Here is a 21,495-nt window from a genome sequence, read left to right as displayed (position 1 = left end):
GAAGGTCAGGGGTACCACACTGTATGATATGGCAGAGGGTATTGGGTACCACACTGTATGATATGGCTGAAGGTCAGAGGTACCACACTGTATGATAAGGTTGATGGTCAGGGGTAGCACAATGTATGATGTAACTGAAGGTCAGGAATACCACATTGTATGATATGCCTTGCCGTTAGGGATACCCCACTGCATGATATGGCTAAAGGTCAGGGGTATCCCAATGAATGATATGGCTGAAGGTCAGGGGTACCACACTCTATGATATGGCTGATAGTCAAGGGTATCACACTGTATGATATGGCTGATGGTCAGGGGCACCACACTGTATGATATGGATGATGGTTAGGGGTACCACACTGTATGATATGACTGAGGATAGGGGGTACCACACCATAGGATATGGCTGATGGTCAGGGTACCACACCTTATGATATGGGTGATGGTCAGGGGTACCACACTTTGTGATATGACTGAAGGGCAGGAGTACCAAACTGTATCATATGGCTGAAGGTCAGGTATACCACACTATGATACAGCTGAAGGTCACGGGTACCATACTGTATGATACGGCTGATCGTCAGGGGTACCACATTATATGATACGGCTGAAGGTCAGGGATACCACAATGTATGATATGGCTGATGGTGAAGGGTACCACACCGTATGATATGGCTGAAGGCCAGGTATATCACACTGTACGATATGGCTGATCGTCGGGGTACCCCACTGTATGATATGGCTGAAGGTCATGGGTACCACACTGTATAACATAGGGGTACCGTTCCGTAAGATATGGCTGATGGTCAGAGGTACCACAGTTTATGATATGGCTGATGGTCAGGGTACCACACCTTATGATACGAGTGATGGTCAGGGGTACCACACTGAACAATATGGCTGAAGGTCAGGGGTACTACACTGTATGATATGACTGAAGGTCAGGGGTACCACACTGTATGATATGGCTGATAGGGGTACCACACTGAATGATATGGCTGAAGGTCAAGGATACCACACTGTGTGATATAAATGATGGTCAGGGGTACCACACTGTATGATATGGCAGAGGGTATTGGGTACCACACTGTATGATATGGCTGAAGGTCAGAGGTACCACACTGTATGATAAGGTTGATGGTCAGGGGTACCACAATGTATGATATAACTGAAGGTCAGGAATACCACATTGTATGATATGCCTTGCCGTTAGGGATACCCCACTGCATGATATGGCTAAAGGTCAGGGGTATCCCAATGAATGATATGGCTGAAGGTCAGAGGTACCACACCCTATGATATGGCTGATAGTCAAGGGTATCACACTGTATGATATGGCTGATGGTCAGGGGCACCACACTGTATGATATGGCTGATGGTCAGCGGTACCACAGTGTATGATATGGATGATGGTTAGGGGTACCACACTGTATGATATGACTGAGGGTAGGGGGTACCACACCATATGATATGGCTGAAGGTCAGGGGTAACACACTGTATGATATGGCTGATAGTGAAGAGTACCACACAGTATGATATGGTTGAAGGTCAGGGGTACCACACTGTATGATATGGCTGAAGGTCAGAGGTACCGCACTGTATATGTATGATATAGCTAATTGTCAGGGGTACTACACTGTATGATATGGCTGATGGTTAGGGGTACGAAACTGTGTGATATGGCTCATAGTCAGGGGTACCGAACTGTATGATATGGCTCATGGTCAGGGGTACCACAGTGTATGATATGGCTGATGGTCAGGGGTATCACAATGTACGATATGGCTGATGGACAGGGGCACCACACTGTATGATATGGTTGATGGTAAGGGGTACCACACTGCAAGATATGGCTGAAGGTCAGGGGTACCCCAGTGTATGATATGGATGATGGTCAGGAGTACCACACTGTATGATATGGCTCATAGTCAGGGATATCAAACTGTATGATGTGGCTGATGGCCCGGGGTACCACACTGTATGATATGTTGATCATGTGTTCACACACTCACCTGTAGGACATGGGTAGCGGACTGACCAGGCCAGGGGCGGAGTGCTGGGGGTAACCGACCCCTCCAACAGGAGAGACAGACGTGCCCTGTGGACCTGCGCAGCTTGTTGACCACTAAGAGAAAAGACGGGTTTGTCAGGTCACGTAGGATTACTGTGGAAAACACAAGGGTAGTCATCCAACATCTAAGGCTACCCAAGGACACCCAGGATCAATCTAGGGACAGTTGAGGGTGCAAAAAGGTCTGTTAATGGCACCCAGGGCTTAACCATGGCTCCTAAGGGTGAGCCTAAGGTCTGGGTTAGTCTAAAGAACTGAGGGTTGATCTTGGACTTCCGGGGTAGGTTTGGAAGCTTCTAAATCGGTTTAGGGCACCTGGATCAGTCGAAGGGCATTCTGGGGTACCGGGGCACACTGGAGAACTAGGTGTGTCTGAGGCCATTTAGGGGTCAGTTTCGGTCATCCAAGACAGCCTTGTTCACCCAGTGTCAACTTGAGTCACCCAGGGTTGAATATGTTACCCAGAGTCAGTCACCTTCAGTCACCTCAGGTCAGTTAATGTCACCTGGAATCGGTTTGAGCACATAGATTGCGTATAATATACCTAGAATCAGTTTAGAGCATTGAGAAACAGTGTAGGTTACCCAGAATCAGTTCAGAGCATAGGCAGTCAGTGAAGGGTGCTTAGACTCAGTTTAGAGAACAGATGGTCCGTGGAAGGTACCTAGAAACATTGTACAGTATAGAGAGCTAGTGTGGGGTGCCTAGAATCAGTTTAGAGCATAGGGAGTCAGTGTAGGGCACCTACAATCAGTTAAGTCAGTAGGGAATCAGAAGTCAAAGTAGAGCACCTAGAATCAGTCTAGAGCATGGAGAGTCAGTGTAGGGCACCTAGAAACAGTGTAGCATATAGAAAATCAAAGTAGGGCACCAAGAATCCGTTTAGAAAGTACAAAGTTCATGGAAGGTACTTGAAATCAGTTTAGAGTACATAGAGTCAGTGTAGAGTACCTAGAATCAATCTAGATGAAGAAAATTCGTAGAACAGCACATAGCAAATGTCTAGTGTACCGAAAGTCGACTTATGATGCCAAGGACCTGGCTAGGGGAATACAGGTCTGTTGAAAGCATTAAGGATTAAGTTAAAGCATACGGAACTAAGTAGGAATACGAAGATTCAGTTTCACACTTTACGAATCGCCATATGAGACCTCTGATACGGGAATCTTAGAAAAAGATTGTTATGCAGTGTAAATGAAATTGGACTGACATGTGAGTGGGGCATCACAGAGAAGCTTTTCAACCATGCATGAAGAAGGCAGTCGGAAACTATTCAGTATTTGAAGTAAAAAGTTTAATTAGCATCCAGTAAAGGAAGGCAAAGGGGAGGAAAAATAATGACCGAGTTATAATGTGGATTTCGTGTTGGAGGTGCATTGCAGTAAGATAGTGTGGCCCGCAGTGTGAGGGAGGGGAAATGAAAGTTGGAGTTTATAGAAACCTGAGCAACGTATCATAGGACAAATGAAGTCAGTTTTGTATTTGAGGTTAAGATGACTAGATGTATTTTTCTGTATTATTTGTATTCGGGTTTAAAAAGACCAGATCCATTTTTCTTTATTATTTTGTGATATGAATTGTATTCATAAATGGAAATAAATTTCGAGGTATATAGTGGAAGATTTGAAAATTTCGACTCCAAAGACTTGAGAAAATTTGAGCGACAGGAGATATCAAAAATGCAGAAACAATTACATAAATGACAATATCTACAAATCATATTGATTGACAGTACTCCCTGCTTATGATTAGGCTAATCAATGATTATAATGATTAGTTTCGTTGTTGTAAATCGTACATGACCTGCACGGGAGTCTGATCGTCTCGTCTCACCTGGTGCTGAAGCGACTGTTCTGGCGAGTAGCCCATGTTGACATTAGAGACGCCCATTGTCATGTTCATGGAGACGTTGACGCTCATGGCTGGGAAGACGTGTGGCGGCGCTGGTGGAGAGTAGGCCGAGGCGGTCTCCTGGTAGCCGCCCGTGGAGTAGCAGCCGCCGGCGCCCATACTCCCCATCATGCTCGGTAAGGTCTGTCGTAGCGGGAGGGGGAGGACGGGTCAGCACTCACGAGAGGGGCCTGGTTACCTGGCTAGCTAGTTGCCTCCTGACAGGGCTCCTTTGGTTAGGCCTTGGCTGGTTAGTTGGTCTAGTGTGGTTAGTTTAAAAGCCTGTGTTACTTGGTTATGGAGGGGGAGATCTAGTACTTTCTTCTTACTTATTAGTAGACTGTTGGGAGTGAATCTATCGTGCATTGTAAATGGTAATCTAGAGAAAGAAATTAATTGCAATCTATCTAAGTCGTACGTAATGATTACTTTAAGTGAATGCAACTTTTCTCATGTATTTGCTTTGTAATTCATTGCGAACTTAAGCTATAAGATCTAACCATTTGAGGACGACGACTAAGTCCCTTGAATGAGATGACTTGACTCTTTGATTCTGATGACTTGGGTCACCGTCCTCAATGGATTAAGTCACCTTACTCAAAGAATGACTCATCGCACCCCAAGGGATTAAGTCCTCGTATTCATAATATTAAGTCGTCCCACACAAGGGATCAAGCTACAGTTGCTGTCTATATCAATCAAATACTTCAAGATAAAAGACATCTACTTCTGTCTTATTTACCTGGGTGTACGGTAGAGAAGAAGGCGCCTGGGTAAGCTGGACTCTACTGCTGCTATAGGCTGTGGGGCAAAGTACAGTAGCATGCACAGGGAGGCCATGTGATGACAGTTCAGTAGCTCTCCACGCCTCACCACTCATCTATTTCCTTCCCAGCCGCAGAACACAGCTTGTAATCTCTAACTTTTGATATATATATATATATATATATATATATATATATATATATATATATATATATATATATATATATCCGACGGCTTTTCACAGTTTGTGGTATTTCTGGCATTATCTCTGAGAGACTTACCAGACTATTCCACCAGTACTCGAGGTATGCTATCTCAGCTTTCCCTCACAGTTTGAATTATTAATCTTATTACTTTTGAAGACTTTTGTGTCAGCTGATCACTGACTTTACTCTCTGTATGATTACTTCTGTATACCTGTGGCAGCTATTACTCTCTGACTGTACTATTTACGTAAATGATAACTACTGCTTACGGTTGGTACAAATTATTAACCATCACGAAGGCTGGTTCCGGCAACTGTTGATGATAGTTGTGCCAGTCAGCCATTACGCATGGAAGGGTATTGTCTACCATAATACATACAGCTTCAGCAATACAGCAGATGGGAGTGTAACAAACATCTATACTTGTCTAAAGCTAAGGGATGAGTTTATGATCTGGGCACTACTGGAAGATTGATCTGAGTTATGCTAAGTGGCTCTGGGCTTGGCTGCCGCCGATACAGGCGCTGCTCTGCGTGTGAGGCACAGGAGCTGTGGAGGTCTACCTTGCAGTACGGAAAGTAGCAACGTCTCTCAGGTGTACTGGCGGGAGCTACTGACGGTGCTGAAGGGGGCCAGGGCGGCGGCCTACTGCCCCCCTACTGTCACCACCTTACCTGCGTCTGTTGGTAGGAGTAAGGTGACATCGGCGGCGGCGGCGGCAGGAGCGGGCCCCCGAGGGACCCGCTCAGGGAGTTGCCGATAGGACTAGAGTATCCTGACGACCCCATGGAAGGCAGGGGGCCCCCGAGGGAACCTAAAGTGCTCCCGAATGTGCCGAAGCTGCCGCCCAACGTCGCCCCGAAGCTCAGCGTCCCTGATGTTCCCAGGGACACGGGGATAGAGGAAGGGGGAGGAGAGGTGGCGCCCACGGCATCCGGGAGAGTCACGGACTCATCCAGGGTGGTGGTGGGCGGGATGTGGGCGTCGTCCGGGTGGGTGGTGGGCGGAGAGGCGGCCGGGAGGGGGAGGATAGGCTCAGGAAGGGATGTGTCAGGGGGTGGCGACGGGGCAGCTAAGGGAGCCAAGGGGATATACGTGGGTGTGTCTGGGTAGGGAGGGTAAGACGAGGGCGAGTAGGGCGGTGGAGGGTGGAAGGGCGGGAGGGGTGGGTGTGTGGGCGGCATGGGCGGCGTTAGGGGCGGCGGGGGCGGCGAATCACCCACCTGGTGTGGGTGGACTACAGCGTGCTTCAGTGACAGCAAGACGTCCGCCATGGGGTCCCCTTTCTCCTTCCCCAGCATGCTGCTCACCTCCCTGCTGGGGGGGAAGGCCGGTCATACTGGGGTCATGAGGGGGTTACTGGGGTCATTCTAGGTCAGTTTGGGTCATGAGGAGAACAAATGGGGGTCATACTGGTAACATAAGGGTGTCAAACACAAGGTCAAGTGAGTTCATAGTAGAATTGTGCACAAGATCATTTGGGGTCATACTAGGGTATCAGCTAGGCTGAACACATGTCATACTTGATATAACTGTCATACACAATACCAGTGTCATACATCGTATACGTGTCATACACAGTACCAGTGTCATACATCATATAAGTGTTACTAGTGTCATACACCATATAAGTGCCATACACAATACCAGTGTCAAACATCATATACGTGTCATACACAATACTAGTGTCATACATCATATACGTGTCATACACAATACCAGTGTCATACATCGTACAAGTGTCATACACAATACGCGTGTCATACACCATATGTCATGCATCATATAAGTGTCATACATCATACCAGTGTCATACATCATATGTCATGCATCATATAAGTGTCATACATCATACCAGTGTCATACACCAAGGTCAGCGGAGATGAATGCAAGCGTCAGCTGAGGTTATATAAAGAATCACCTCTTGTCATACAAGGGTTTACCTAAGCATCAGTCAGGGCAAGATGTCAGCTAGGGTGATGGAAAGTTTACGTAAGTATCAGTCAGGGTAAGGTGTCAACTAGGGTGATGGAAGGTTTACCAAGTATCACAAACTTCTAGATACATGAATATATTCTTGCACAGAGATGCTTATAGTAGGATTATTATGTTGATATATTAATCTATACCTACATACTTGTATGGCAACCTCCTATGTATGCATGTTATCTACACATACGTAAAGGTATGTAAACACACACACACACACACACACACACACACACACACACATACACTTGGACCTTATCAGGCAGCTCGGGATTAAGTAACAGCTTCATTCTCGCCACTGTAACCTCCTAACACCTGAGATGCCTGGTCCCCGAGTTGCGGCTCGACACTACAACCGCGTCGAACCCTTACAAGCTCATACAGACCTCAACCACTGTGACCTTCATAATGAACTAGTAGGGTCGATATCAACCTCCACCTTTGAATTATGTAGAAACTATTATTATCATCAGTATCATATTCAAGATTACTATTGGTAGCAGTAGCAATTATCATTATAATTATTAGTATTTCTTATCTATCCTTATAAGCAAAGGTGAGGTACTTGAGAACTAGCTGAATGAATGTATGAGTCCGTTTATAAAGGTAAGGGTGATAAAAGTTGATACTCGAATTACAGAGGGAAAAGTCTGTTAAGAATACTTGGCAAGATTGTATAGGAGGGTGATGAATGCGAGGCTGGTGGCATGCAAAGAACATCTGATTTGGGAGGAGCACTATGGCTTCAGGAGCGGTAGAGGACGTGTGGACCAGGTGTTTGATTTGGAGGGATTTGAGGGAAATACCTGGATGAAGAGAGAGGTCTTTCTGTGGCAATAATGGATCTGGAAAAAAAAAACATATGATAGAACTGAGAAGGATGCCGTATGGATGGCGCTAAGAAAGACTGGAATAGGTGGAAAACTGCTAAATGCAATAAAAAGTTTCTACCAGAGGAGTAGCACATGTCTATTACTAGGATGGAAAAATTGGTGAGTGGCTTCCGGAAAAGGTGGGTCTGTGTTAAAGATGTATGATGTCACCATGGTTGTTTAATCTGTTTATGGACGGGATGGTGAGGGAGGTAAAAGCAAAGGTCTTATTGTGAGGAACAGGCTTACGGTATGCTGGGAGTGAGGTCGGGTGGAAGCATGGAATGTGAATCATATTCCTTTTGACATGCTTCTGGTGGCAGACTGCAAAACCCGGTGGCTGAGTTTTGGAAAAGTGTGTAAAAGAAGAAAGTTGAGAGTAAATATGATGAAAAATAAGGTAATAAGCTGCAACAGGAAGACGAGGAAAGATAGTTAGAGAGGACCTGCAGGATGTGGAGCGCTTTAGACACCTGGAAGTGGACGTGGTAACGGATGAAGCTACAGGGCTGAAGTGAACCATAGGATGAGAGAGAGTACAACGGTTCAAGATGCATCAAGGAACATGTGTAAGGAGGGGTCTTGTGTCCTTAAGGGCAAGGATGAGCATGTCGTAAAGTACAGTAGTCCTAACAGTGATGTCTGGGTTAGTCTTTGGCCATGGAAACAAAGGAAAGAGATAGTGGATGTGTTAGAAATGAAATGCCTGAGGACGACATGTGGTGCATGGATGGTTGATCTTGTAAGGAATGACAGTGTAAGGGAGAGGTGTGGATGTAAATGCAGTTTCATTGACAAAGCTGACTAGGGTTTGCTGAAGTGGTGCCAGCGTAATGAGAGGATGAGCGAAGGGAGACTGAGTAAGAGGATCTACTAAGGAAGAGACTGAAGGATTGAGTAAATGAGGCTGAATGGTATAAGGGCCTGAACATTCAGGAGGATGAGAAATGTACATGAGATAGAATGAATTTGAGCGATGTGGTATATAGGGAGCGATGTGCTATCAATGTGGCGAACCAAGGCATACGCAGTGATTAAGGAAAGCAAGAAATGGTCCTCGGGGCTTCGCCGTAGTTTGTAGGCTTTAGCTTCTCTGCATTTTACACGCCAAGTAGAGGGAAGGTGTGCTACTGAGTTCCTAATTCGCTACTGAGGCTTCCTCGTTAAGACGGGAGAAGCAGTTAGGTACATCATCATTGTCATTATTATTACTGCTATTATTGTTATCATTGTTATCATTGACTATTATGATTATCATTATTATGATCATCATCATCATTATCTTTATTTTTATTATTGTTATTATTATTATTATTATTATTATTATTATTATTATTATTATTATTATTATTATTATTATTATTATTATTATTATTATTATTATTATTATTACTATTATTATTATTATTATTATTATTATTATTATTATTATTATTATTATTATCATTATTATTATTATCATCATTATTATTATCATTATTATCATTATTATTATTATTATTAGTATTATTATTATTATCATTATCATTATTATCATCATTATCATTATTATCATTATCATTATCATTATTATTATTATCATCATTATTATTATTATTATTATTATTATTATTATTATTATTATTATTATTATTATTATAATCATCATAATTATTATTACTATTATTATTATTATTATTATTATTATTATTATTATTATTATTATTATTATTATTATTATTATTATTGTTATTATTATTACTATCATTATTATTATTATTATTATTATTATTATTATTATTAGTTGCCTTTTACGATACGCAGGGAATACGTGGGAAGTATTCTTTTTCCCCTATCCCCAGGGATATTATTTTTACTATCATCATCATTACTATTATCATTATTACTATTGCTATTACTATCATTATCATTATCAATAGTTATCATCATTATCATGATATTGATATTATTTTTATTGTTATCATCATTGTTATTACTATTACTATTATCATCATTGTTGTTATAATTATCTTTATCATTACACACACACACACATACGTGCAAACACTGCCATAAACAAACATACACATGTGCAATTTGACATCCAGACAGTATTTTCCTCATATAAAGAACTCATTAAATCATAAAAATCAGATTCATGTTACGTATTCATGAGCAACAATAAGGTGACTGCAAAAATGTAACTACATTTCTGGGAAACTGGGTAAAGTGCCTTAGACAAAGGATTATATTTATTTAGGAAACTCTGTGTAATGTGTAACCCGTCCAACACGACGGTACGGTCCTGGGGTGAAATTAGCCTAACCTTTGACTTCCTACGTACTAGTTAAGTCAAAGGTTACGCCGTAATAATGAGTAGTTCTACTAACGTGCTCAAGGGTCACACTGTCGAGCTCAAGGGGTTGTAAATATCACCCCAAAAGCATCAACAGCAATATCTGTGAACTAACAATAGCAACATTACATAGTCTACAATTAGCAACGCCATCAAGCACTTTATCATTACAGGGAAGTTATGTACATAATCATTACCTTGCATCACAAGCAAGGCAATTATCCCTAGTGAATCAAGCACAGGCTGCCCCTTGCGTTTGAGTCTCTCTGCTCTCAGGATGACAACGAACAATCTCATTTACTCTGTACAGTTATGTCTTTACTGTGTGTCTCTCTTGTGTAGTTCATGTGGTTGATCTCGTAAAGAGTGGGATAGTATGAAACTTTATATTTACAATGTGTCCATTTGTGTTTCTACTGTGTAGCATAGGTTACACATGCTGCCTGAGCCAACACTACGGTAAATCTTTAGGTGTAAAGATACTATTACAAAAATGTAATAGAGTCAGTTCACCACTCCTTCAATTCTATATGTGGTCTTAAACCACTGGGTTCTCTTTCTACCACTACGTCAAAATTGTACCAGAGAATCTATCAGATTTCTAACAAGGATACCTACTGCTCGGTTATTTACAAAGTACGTAAAAAGTAATCCAGAAAGTCTATCAAGTGTTCATATATCTATTGTTGGGCTATTTACAAAGCATGTTTTCATACATATCATACGCACATATCCATGAGAGATTTTTATTTAAATACCAAAGGAAAATCTTTTTTGGAAAAAATCATGGTTTTCCAAAAAAATCTATGAAGCAAAGGATTCAAGAAATACAGGAGTAATTACATCGCTACAGCCCCAGCTACTGTATTACTACCCACCACCGTCTCCTCTACAGTCACTGATGTAGCCACTACATTTTCCTTTGTGTTCAGTGGCGAACAAGAGAGGAATCTACATTTGAGTAACTACTTAGAGAATCTGATGTCCTTGTTACCTGGGCTCTGCACTATGGGTAACTACAGAATGATCCATACGGCAGTTCTCTTCTTAAGTGTCTAGGGTCACTAAAGTACCATACGGCCGCCGCAGACTTCTACAGGAAGCTCTACAGCAGCGCTTTTACTGAGGTCTGCCGGGAAACTTCTTACTTGTAGGGCGCGTGGGGCGACAGAGTCACGAAGTTTGGAAGTGGCTCCAGGTCGAAGAGCGGAGGGAATGAGCCCATACTGGATGGCACGGAAGTGGAGTGTGTCTGTAGAGTGGTGGAGCTGTAGAGGCCGTCGGAGGGGGCGCCTGGAGGCGTCCTTGCTGGCGTGAATTCATCCGGATGGCTGGAGGGCGGCAAGGGAGAGCGTGCGGGTGGATAGGCGGGCGGTGGGTGTAGAGGCGGGCTAGGAGCGGCTAGGGGCCGCAGGGGAGTGAGGACCGGCGCCTGGCCGCAGGTTGGTGACAGCGGTCGCCAGCAGTCGGTGTAGGCCGGGTTGTTGGGCACATAGCAGCCGTCCATCCTGGGCTCCGCACCACCCACCTGCTAACACGGGAAACCTTACTCAGTGGGAGCACTTTCCCCGGCAGATTATACACAGCGCCAACCTGCAAGAGACCTCCGATGAAATGAAGCAATCTCGGCATCTTGCACCTCTCGGGCTTCTCCTTTTGTACCACAGAAATCATTGATTACCTCTCCCAGGTCCTCCGTGGCTACCTTTTGAATCCGAGGTGCAAATTGATTGGCCAAGCAATTACTCCGTAAATATTCTGATTGGTAGTCAGGGTTTCACCGTCTCCCTTCCCACTAAAGATCGATCTCCCGCCCGACGCCGTGATTGGTCGCCGCCACCAAGATAAACAAACCCGGAGGCATTTGATTGGCCGACGCGCATCGGCGGGAGGAGGAGCTCTCGCGCACTGTGCTCGCTTGTTTATTGTTTTGAGTCTTGTACGGGAGCCAGATTTTTCCTCTGAGTGTTAATCTAGTATCAATAGGGCGCCGCCTTCGTGTGATACCTTACTAGTGGGGTCTTGAAGGCGTCAGTGACACAGAAGACCGGTGGAGAGAGCCAGCCCACTTACCACTGAACGCCAAAAGGGGCTTCGTTGTCGCCCAACTTATTAGTAAACATGTCACTGTTAAAAAGGCCTCTGGGAAAATTCTTTGGAGAAAAATGATGGAACTGTGACTGGAGGACATTTGTCCGGGTTTCTGGTAACTTTTCAGGACTATACGGTCATGTTATATTCGCGTTTAGAACATTTTTTGATAGCAATATTAAAGACAAAAGCTTGATGGTATTTGATTCTTATACTGAGGTAACATTTATCTCAAGATCATCTCGAAAACCTTCAAGTCTGGTTATTAAATGAGCTGAAAATTCAAGCAAACAATAAGAAAATCAGAGACTTCCTAAGTCTTCATGCCTTGGTATGAGTTTCAGCCACAAAGGCAATAATCAAATTGATAAAAAACCAACAACAATCGTGATAGGAACGATAATGATTAAATTACCCAACGATACTGATAGAAATGATGATGATAAATAGAATGATAAAGAATGAAAATATCAATAATAAATAATGGTTATCATCTTTTACATTTCCTCGACTTACCTTCCAAAAGAAACGTTGTTCTATATTACCTAGAGATAATATTCTGGTGTTATATGCTCGAGAAAAAGAAAATCCCTTTTTCACTACGTCTTGATATATCATTAATACAAGGAAATCCCTTATGACAAAGCCTAGGTCACTGAGGACAGTACAAAGCCTAACCTGACCCGACCCAACCTAACGATCGGGGCAAAATTTTGGTTCAGTTAGGTTAGAATATTTTCTTTCGTTCGTGTCTTTTCATTCAAAAATTTCCTCGCAGGTGACTTACATCGTTTGCTGGCATGGCAACAGCGTATTGATGGGAGGAATTCTTAATACTGTTAATCTTTTGCGTGCTAATAGGTCCATCTATCGGGCATACGGCGCCAGAGTAGTTACCCTAGAATAGAGCAACATTACCACTGGAAGATAAGCCAACCCTAGAGCAGAACAACTTTGTCTCGAAGATAAGCCAAAGAGAAGGAAAATGAGGGAGAGTTTTAGACCACATCTGCTCGCTTTAACGGTGATAACTGATAGTTCTCGTCACAACAGTGAAAAAAAAATTACCATTATCCTGACAGCAGCAATAACGTTAGTGATGAAATCAGAATAAGGAGTCATTACAGGAGACAGTAAATGTAACTGTGAATAGGAAAATAAAGTTGATAACACATGGGATCAATGGATAGATTGCATAAGCTCCACCTACCATAATACACCATGGCTAGTTCCGTTCACCGCAAGAGGGAGACCGCAGACTGAATGCATACTAAAGTACAGACAGAGTCAACCTGCAGTCATGAAGTGCTCAGTCTGTTTAGGATTTTGTCACTGGATCAAGGTGGCTCTCAGGATCTTTACAGTGGCTTTAGGAGTGTCAACACTGACCTCAGAGGCGTTCAGAGTGGCTTTGAAGGCATCAACAGTGGCTCCGGAGGTTTCAGCAGTTCCTCTGGTAGTGTCACCACTGGTTATGAAGGTGTAAACAGTTGGTATGGGAGTGTAAAAGTACCTTTGAGGATATATATACATAGTGGCTGTGTAGGTCTTGGCAACGGCTAATTAGGTGTAAATCGTCTTATGGAAAGGATAAGTGTTGTCTGGAGAATGACCACTGGTCATGTTGGTAGAGTCAGTCTAACTTTTAAGAATCTGGTTATATGCGATAAATGAATAACCAGTTAATTTTTCATGAAATAAGTATATTAAGAAAATGGTTAAAAATTGGTGTTGATTCATTACTAAATGGAAGATCCGATGACAGATTGTCATAGAAACAATAAAGATAGAGATTGAATTGTCTCCCGAGGTTTTATATCGAGGTGGGTGAGTTAGTTCACAGCTGGGTATGGTAGTGTCCAATAATGTATTGTCATCACTGTAGACAGTGACCCTTGTAATGGACCAGTAGATCACTTTACTTGAAGCCCAGCTTTCTGTCATGCACACTGCAGGTGAGGCGAAGTGATGCATGACCGAGGCGGCTACGTTACACTGTTGTTAATATTATCATTATTACTATTACTACTATGTTACTGTTATTATTATCATTGTTATTATCATTACTATTATTATTATTATTATTATTATTATTATTATTATTATTATTATTATTATTATTATCATTATTATTTAGATTATTATTGTTATCATCATTATCATTATTAGTATCATTATTACTATTATCATTATCATTATTATTACTATTATTATCATTATTATTATTATCATTATTTTATTATTATTATTATTATTATTATTATTATTATTATTAGTATTAGTATCATCATTATCATTATCATTATCATTATTGTTATCATTATCATTATTATCATTATTATTATCATTATCATTATTATTATTATCATTATCATTGCTATCATTATTATCATTATCATTATCATCATTAATATTATTATCATTATCATCATTATCATCATTACCATTGTTACTATTACTATTATTATCATTATTATCAAAACACTCCCTCTGCTTGGGACATGGGGAACTTCAGCAGCATCCCTCAGTGGACGCCTCAGATACTTAACATGCACAGTCGTGCAAGCAAGCCATGATCGATCAGCGAGTTACTGGAGGTCGATATCACAGAATATCTTCAGTAAAGGAATGAGTGAAGCGGTAGAGAGGATGGCCAGCCCACGACCACATGGGTTATGCTGAATAAAGGTCATCCTGGCGCTGCCTCGCTGATGCAAGAGGTGACGATGCTGTTTCCTGTGGGGCGGGGTAGCGCCGGCAATGGATGAAGGTGAGCAAGTATGAATATGAACATATTCATATATATGTTTGGATACTTATATGTTTGTATATATAAGTATATGTAAGTGCATTTGCGTATATGTATGTAAGTGGATGTGTCTTTCTTCGTCTTTTTTCTGGCGCTACCTCCTGAGACAGAAACCCATTTTAGCGACCAATTCCTAGGGGTAGATGAATAGCTGGGTTAACTGTGGACCAACTGCCGCAATCATAGATACGAACCTATATACTCGACCCTGGGCGGCCCGTGAATACGTCACAGTCAGGAACGCTAACCACTACACCACGGAGTTCCTATAATTTCTAACTTCGTTTCAGACAAGATAACTAAAGACAGCAACCAGTCTCTTACCACAAAACAAATATGAACTAACTCAATTTTCCGTGTAGAAGTGGCGATGCGCCGTCCCCTTTAAGTTAAATTGAGGGAGGCATTCCAAACTAACACAGCCACACAACTCTGCACAAAACGCCATTCTAATGTCTCATACATACATATGTGCAGAGATGAATAACGTGAACACAACTGCATATATTACCATACATTATTCCAGAATGAAACGCTGAACTGATCGAAACTAATGAAAGAAGAGAGAAGCGGTGACCATGGAAATGGAACTGCCTTCAAACTCTGGTCTGACATCTTCCTCCTTCCTCTAGTTCTAGTCTGACATCTTCCTCCTTAATCTTATTCAAGTCTGACATATTTCTTCTCACTCTTCAATGGCTTATAAACGGGACATCAACTATGCCTGAATCAGCTTATGGAAGGGATGTCCATCACTGTAAACGACTGCATATTTTTTTAATATGCAATACAAGATGGATGTGACTTTGAGAATCAAGTTAGCGTTTAAACAATCAAATTCCAGTATAAGGAAGTATATGGAATGATTGTATTTATCAGTGCGGTGCTAAGTGGAATTGAAGACCAAAATTCATGAATGCGTGAAGCCGTGAGGGGAAAGACCAGGGGATAGATGTCAGGCTTTGTTCTGTAAGTAATTCCATTCATATGGCAACTGCATCTCCTCCTTAGCTGATCTGTACGTATACAGTACCTACACCTGTATCCATCCTTATTCTTTTCTATCACTTTTACTATCCGTATTCACGTGTCTGTACACCTATATTTATCTTCCTTCTTCCCATCAAGATCATCAGCAGTTTATCCTGGCCACATCGTATGACAGACACCCGACATATAAAAAACACCAGGGTAGCTATACATAATGCTTCTGAGGATGATGCAGATCCAACAGTATACAGTTATACTTCATACAGCTCCCACTCACATGGCTAATATGATTTTCCAGGTTACCAGCTAAGTGTCAGGTCTGTTCTATTCCCACTTAACTGTGGTCACAAGAAGCTAACCAGAATAGTTTGACCAGACTCCGCCTGCAGGAGGTTTTACCACGAGAGCAGAGTCACCTTCACTGTGGCTGTATCATCGTCAACGGACAAAAAAGGAATTCAGTCTCGTCAAGGATCTTCTCTCTCTAAAGGAATCCATCCTTTCCTTGCTCTTGAGTGGAGCGCCGTCTTAAGGGAGCAGGTGCCCCAATGAGAGGAGTCCTAAGACTGTATAGTTAACTAAGTAATACTTACGGGCCACCAAAATATTCCCTTCTCTTTCCCTCTGTACATGTAGTAACCTTACTCTTATCTGATGTGATCAGTTTCAACCAGACAAGACCGACGCCACACATCTGCCATGTATTTGATCCTTGAATTACAAATTTCTTCATACTTCTGAGGTGTTCTGAGAGACGGAATCAAAGTCTACGTTAAGAAACCCCTCAGATCATAAAACCTCTCTTCACTGCACATATCACAGGTGAGATGACATCAGCGTGGAAGAGGCCATATGTGCAGCGAGAGCGTCTTAGAGTTATCTTTTGCACCTGAAGATCTTCACGCTTTTGTGACTGGTGATTACAAAATGTTGTTTTTGGCCTTAATGACCCTGGCACTTGAAAGGCTTAAAGTCGATGTAACCGGCCAATCAATGGGCGTGAAATCATATTAACCATTCTGTAGAGAAATCTTAAATCCTTCTACAGCAGTTGAGACCCATATGATATACATATTATGAGTGACGTTAACAGCTTTACTGAGAGGATACGTCATGTAACACCCCTGCCTTATTAGTTTATTCCTGTATTCATGCGATACAGTGAAATGATAACCCTCATATTTTCTCCTCAGTATGATCTTGCAGTACATAAGACTTGACTCATTCTGTTCTATCCTCCATGAACAAGGAAAGGATAAGAAATCCACAGATCTTTCGCTAAGTTTAAGTTTGTAAGTGACCACAAGAATGCAAAATTTGCAAAGAGTGGGTAGGAGATGAGAAACACTTCAGTGGAAATACACATCATGTTCGGAGGACTGGAGGAATCAGACTCTGAGGAAGATTCGGGGATACTGATACATGACGACACATCATCGACACATCATCATTCGTTAGACTCATCGTCAGGAAAATGCCCAGGGAGCTTATGAATTACTGTTACTATGGACACTGTTCAGCCTCCAGATTGTAGATATGTTTAAGAAATATGACTACATTTCTGAGACCCATTGAGGAGATAAAAGTAGCGAAACTTTGTAACTAAAACAGTGCCCGAACTGGGGAGTCTTGATGAAGAGAGGTTGAAGATATTGATGTTATTTACCATACGAGCGAGACGGCAAAAAAGAGGAACTTCATTTTGACTTTTTAGTTGTCGAATCAACAAACAGACTTGGATAAAGATAGATTTTATCTCTTAAAGGATTAGGTGGAAAAGATTAATGAAGGTAAGTGGAAATTGCAGTGACTCTTTCTTTGAACAGAATGATTGAAAGATGGGATTCGTTGAATGGCAATGTCGTATGAATAAGAAATCTAAATGATCAGAACAAGGCTAGACCAACGTGTGTTTTTAACGGTCTCGACAGTAGGAGTATTGCTCACCAAGGTGCAACTGAGTCATTATGATTACCTGCAGCAACAGGGAGGAATAGGCCATTATGTTTATACTGCCATGGTATATGGCACCATCAGTCTCATCCCATCCTCACTATAATGGGGATTAATGAACTCCCTTCTACTGGCTGTGATGGAGGCCATCACTCCCTCTCTCTGCACAGCCTTCGATGGAGTCCATCCCACCTCCCGAGGATGGTATTACAAATATCTTCTTATTTGCAGAATTAACAATACTAGGATACATAGTTTTCGGTAAATATAGACCACACAAGCCAGTTATACTATATGTGAATGAATCTAAGTGATGCCAAAATTGATGAAATTGGATTTGACGCTTACAACTTGTTATACATAAGTCTGATGATTAAGGCGCCCACAGTGATTACTGGAGTAGCATAATGATACTACTTTGTATGAGGTATTCAAATCTAAAACTAGGTGAATGGAGGAGAGTTTGATAACCCTAGTATCATTAGAGATTTCCTATCAGATGACCCATAGAAAATCAGGCAAATCGACTTAAATGGAGATTATTATTGGTATCAAATGATACATGACCCATCTAGAGGCACTGACATACATGACTTAGTGCTGTCGACTTTCTTGGAAGTCGGGGAAAAGAACGATAGCAGTAAACATATCGTCATCAGATTCACTGTATGTTTCCGCGTTGTTATCAAAGATATCAACGTAATGACTTAAGAATTTTGATTCAGTAAATTCAGTAAACCATATTAGGGTAATTAGCAATGTAAATCTGGTTGGCTTTTGGACATAGGCACACTCGACAAGATGTAGGGTTACATTCAAAGTATATTGTGTATGGATGCCTTTTCTTATGATAGACATTATTCCCAGATAGAGGCAGAGTTTTGAGAAAGATGTACCTGGCTGGTTGCAAGGCATCATACTCTGTACATACTGCATAATACTCTATCTTACTTATTATCCTGCTGGCTATTGTCCCAGAGGGAGTGGTGGATCGCGAGGAGAACGTCTGCCTTACCATCGTGTCTCTATCACTTATGAGATTATTCCCGTCCTCCAGCACATCATTACGTTATGTACCGCCAGGTCTCCTGTTATTTGCCCTTTTCATATACTCCCCTGCACTCCTAAGATACGATGGAGTCCATCTTCCTTTCTAGCCATGATGGACTTATGAAGCCCATCTCCACTCAGCATCCTATGATGAGTTCATCCCCCTTCCAAGACTTTTTTTGGAGTTTGATTCCTCTCTTTAACTCACATGCGTATGACACAGTTCTTCACCTTTACCCATTAATTCATAATATATTCCTTCATTCCCATCCTTATCTATAATCAAGTCAGTCTCCTCCATCCTCTTGCTTATAATATAATCCCTACTCTTGCCTCTAGTTTCTCTTATGTTAGGGCTCTGGTCGTGGACAAAAGTCCACTTTGAGGCTAGGTGGTAAACGACAAATTAAAAGGGGAAAAGGATAGGAAAGTAAAGAGATAAGAGAAAAAATAATGCAAGGATTCTGAAAGAAGAGGAAAAATTTCGGGAAGGACTAGTCGTATTGGTTAGGAAAGACATAAGAGATTCCAAAGCTTCTCGGTATAGGGAAAGAAAAAGATATCACGACAGCCCACCCTTGAGTTTCCATCAGCCACACTGTAATCGTGTGACGTAGTGGCTGACCAAGCAGTATGTGGTTTAGCAAATGACGGGGACACACAAACAGCCAATTGAGAGCAAAAACCAAAGTAATATCTATGAAAGAGGGAAAGAGAATCAGCACTAAGTGAAGTACAAGTGGGTCAAGCTGCGAGGTTAGACTAGGAGGTTTGCTTTGGAGTTAGAACCTCCTTAGATGTGAGAACAGTACTCTGAGCGAGGACAAAATTAGTCATTAGGTTTGATCATAGCAACTGTTCAGGAGAGAAGGATTTTCATCATCTGAACAGGACTCACAGCTTCATAGAGGTAAACCATAGTTATAAGTGTAATGTAGGGTTTCCAAGATGGATTAGATGTTCCAGTAGTATCAAATACTCTGGGACTACAGAGATATGAAAAGCAACAAGAAACTTGTGTGATGGGATTTTAGAAAGGGATATATGAAGAAACCAGGATTCAAAAACATAGATAATCATATTCATGATTATCTAATCCATTACTTGTACGTCCTTATTAATATCCTAGTTCTTCAACCGTAACCCTTACTATATAATGTGGTCCTTCATTGCCATTATATACTTATACTTTCCCGCTTCTACATCCCAGACTTATAAACTAGTCCCTCAACTCTATCCTTAACTTATAACCTGGTCCTCAATCTATCCCTAGCTTACAACCTAGTTTCTTACCTCTATCCCTAACTTATAACCAAGTCCCTCACCTTTGCTTATAGCCTATAACCTAGTACTTTATTCTGCCCTCTAGCTTATAACAGAGTCCCCCACCTCTGTCCCAAGCTTATAACGTAGTTGCTCGCCTCTCTCCTAATTCATACCCGTAGTTGGTCATCTATGTCCCTGACTTATAACCTTAGTACCTCACTCTGTCCTCTAGCTTACAACCTAGTCCCTCACCTCTAACCCAAGCTTATAACCTGATCCCTCACCTTTATCCTCTAGTTTATAACCTGGTCCCTCATCTCTATCCCTAGCTTATAACCTAGTCCCTCACCTGTAACCCAAACTTGTAACCTAATCCCTCACCTTTATCCTCTAGTTTATAACCTGGTCCCTCATCTCTATCCCTAGCTTACAACCTAGTCCCTCACCTCTATCCTAAGCCTATAACTTAGTAGCTCACCTTTGTACATAGATTATAACCTCGTACATCGCCTCAGTTCCCTAGTTTATAACAAAGTCCTTCAACTCTAGCTTATTTTCTATTCCCTTACCTCAATCTCTAGCTTATAAGCTAGCCCTTTACCTTTATCCCTAGCTTATAAGCTACTCCCAACCCCTGCCCACCCTAATATATACCCTCTCCCCAACCCTGCCCACCCTAATATATACCCTAGACCCTCACCCTTATTTCTATAATCTAACCCCTCACTCCTATTCCTTAGCTTATTGCTTCTACCTGATCATTCTAAGAATTAGACTCACTTTCTCCCGTAGCCTATAATGCCCCCCCCCCCCTTTCCCTGACTCAACCCCTTCGCCAGCCATATAATGGCGACATCCACCCCTTCCACCCGCGACACACGACACCCCAGAAGCCCTCTATGTACCCCATAGCGGAGACATCGATCCACGCCATCAATCAATTCATTCATTATCACTCCAGGACGTGAGCCTCCGTCAGGAGGGTAAGGCACACTCCAGCCTGAAGGACACTTCTCCAGTGACACCTGGTGGCCGGGTTATAGTAGCCACAGTGCTTACAAAATAATATTACGCATTCAAAAGGCCTTCTACACACACACACACACACACACACACACACACACACACACACACACACACACACACAGGCTCTTCTCGGCATCTTATTGACCTCTAAATTTTTGGAATAATTCTACGTCTTGTCATC

At 42.0% G+C, this 21,495-nt stretch overlaps 1 protein-coding gene across 6 annotated transcripts in view; it reads right to left on the bottom strand.

The window, feature by feature from the left end:
* Window positions 1-21,495, bottom strand: part of LOC139749897 (uncharacterized) — a 110,659-nt gene that overhangs the window by 27,315 nt on the left and 61,849 nt on the right. For 2 of the 6 annotated variants that reach the window (XM_071664288.1, XM_071664292.1), the window contains exons 2-5: window positions 11,278-11,660; window positions 5,608-6,250; window positions 3,906-4,106; window positions 2,014-2,126 (exon numbers count right to left, since the gene is read on the bottom strand). In XM_071664288.1, the coding sequence (XP_071520389.1) occupies window positions 2,014-2,126; window positions 3,906-4,106; window positions 5,608-6,250; window positions 11,278-11,636 (1,316 nt within the window). In that variant the 5' untranslated portion in view covers window positions 11,637-11,660. Of the gene's footprint in view, window positions 1-2,013; window positions 2,127-3,905; window positions 4,107-5,607; window positions 6,251-11,277; window positions 14,276-21,495 lie in introns of those variants that run through there. The other 4 variants (XM_071664291.1, XM_071664290.1, XM_071664289.1 and 1 more) reach the window with 4 other exon arrangements.

This window comes from Panulirus ornatus, chromosome 8, assembly GCF_036320965.1.
Source record: "Panulirus ornatus isolate Po-2019 chromosome 8, ASM3632096v1, whole genome shotgun sequence".
NCBI classification, from domain to species: domain Eukaryota; kingdom Metazoa; phylum Arthropoda; class Malacostraca; order Decapoda; family Palinuridae; genus Panulirus; species Panulirus ornatus.
This window is presented reverse-complemented; position numbering and strand designations above follow the sequence as displayed.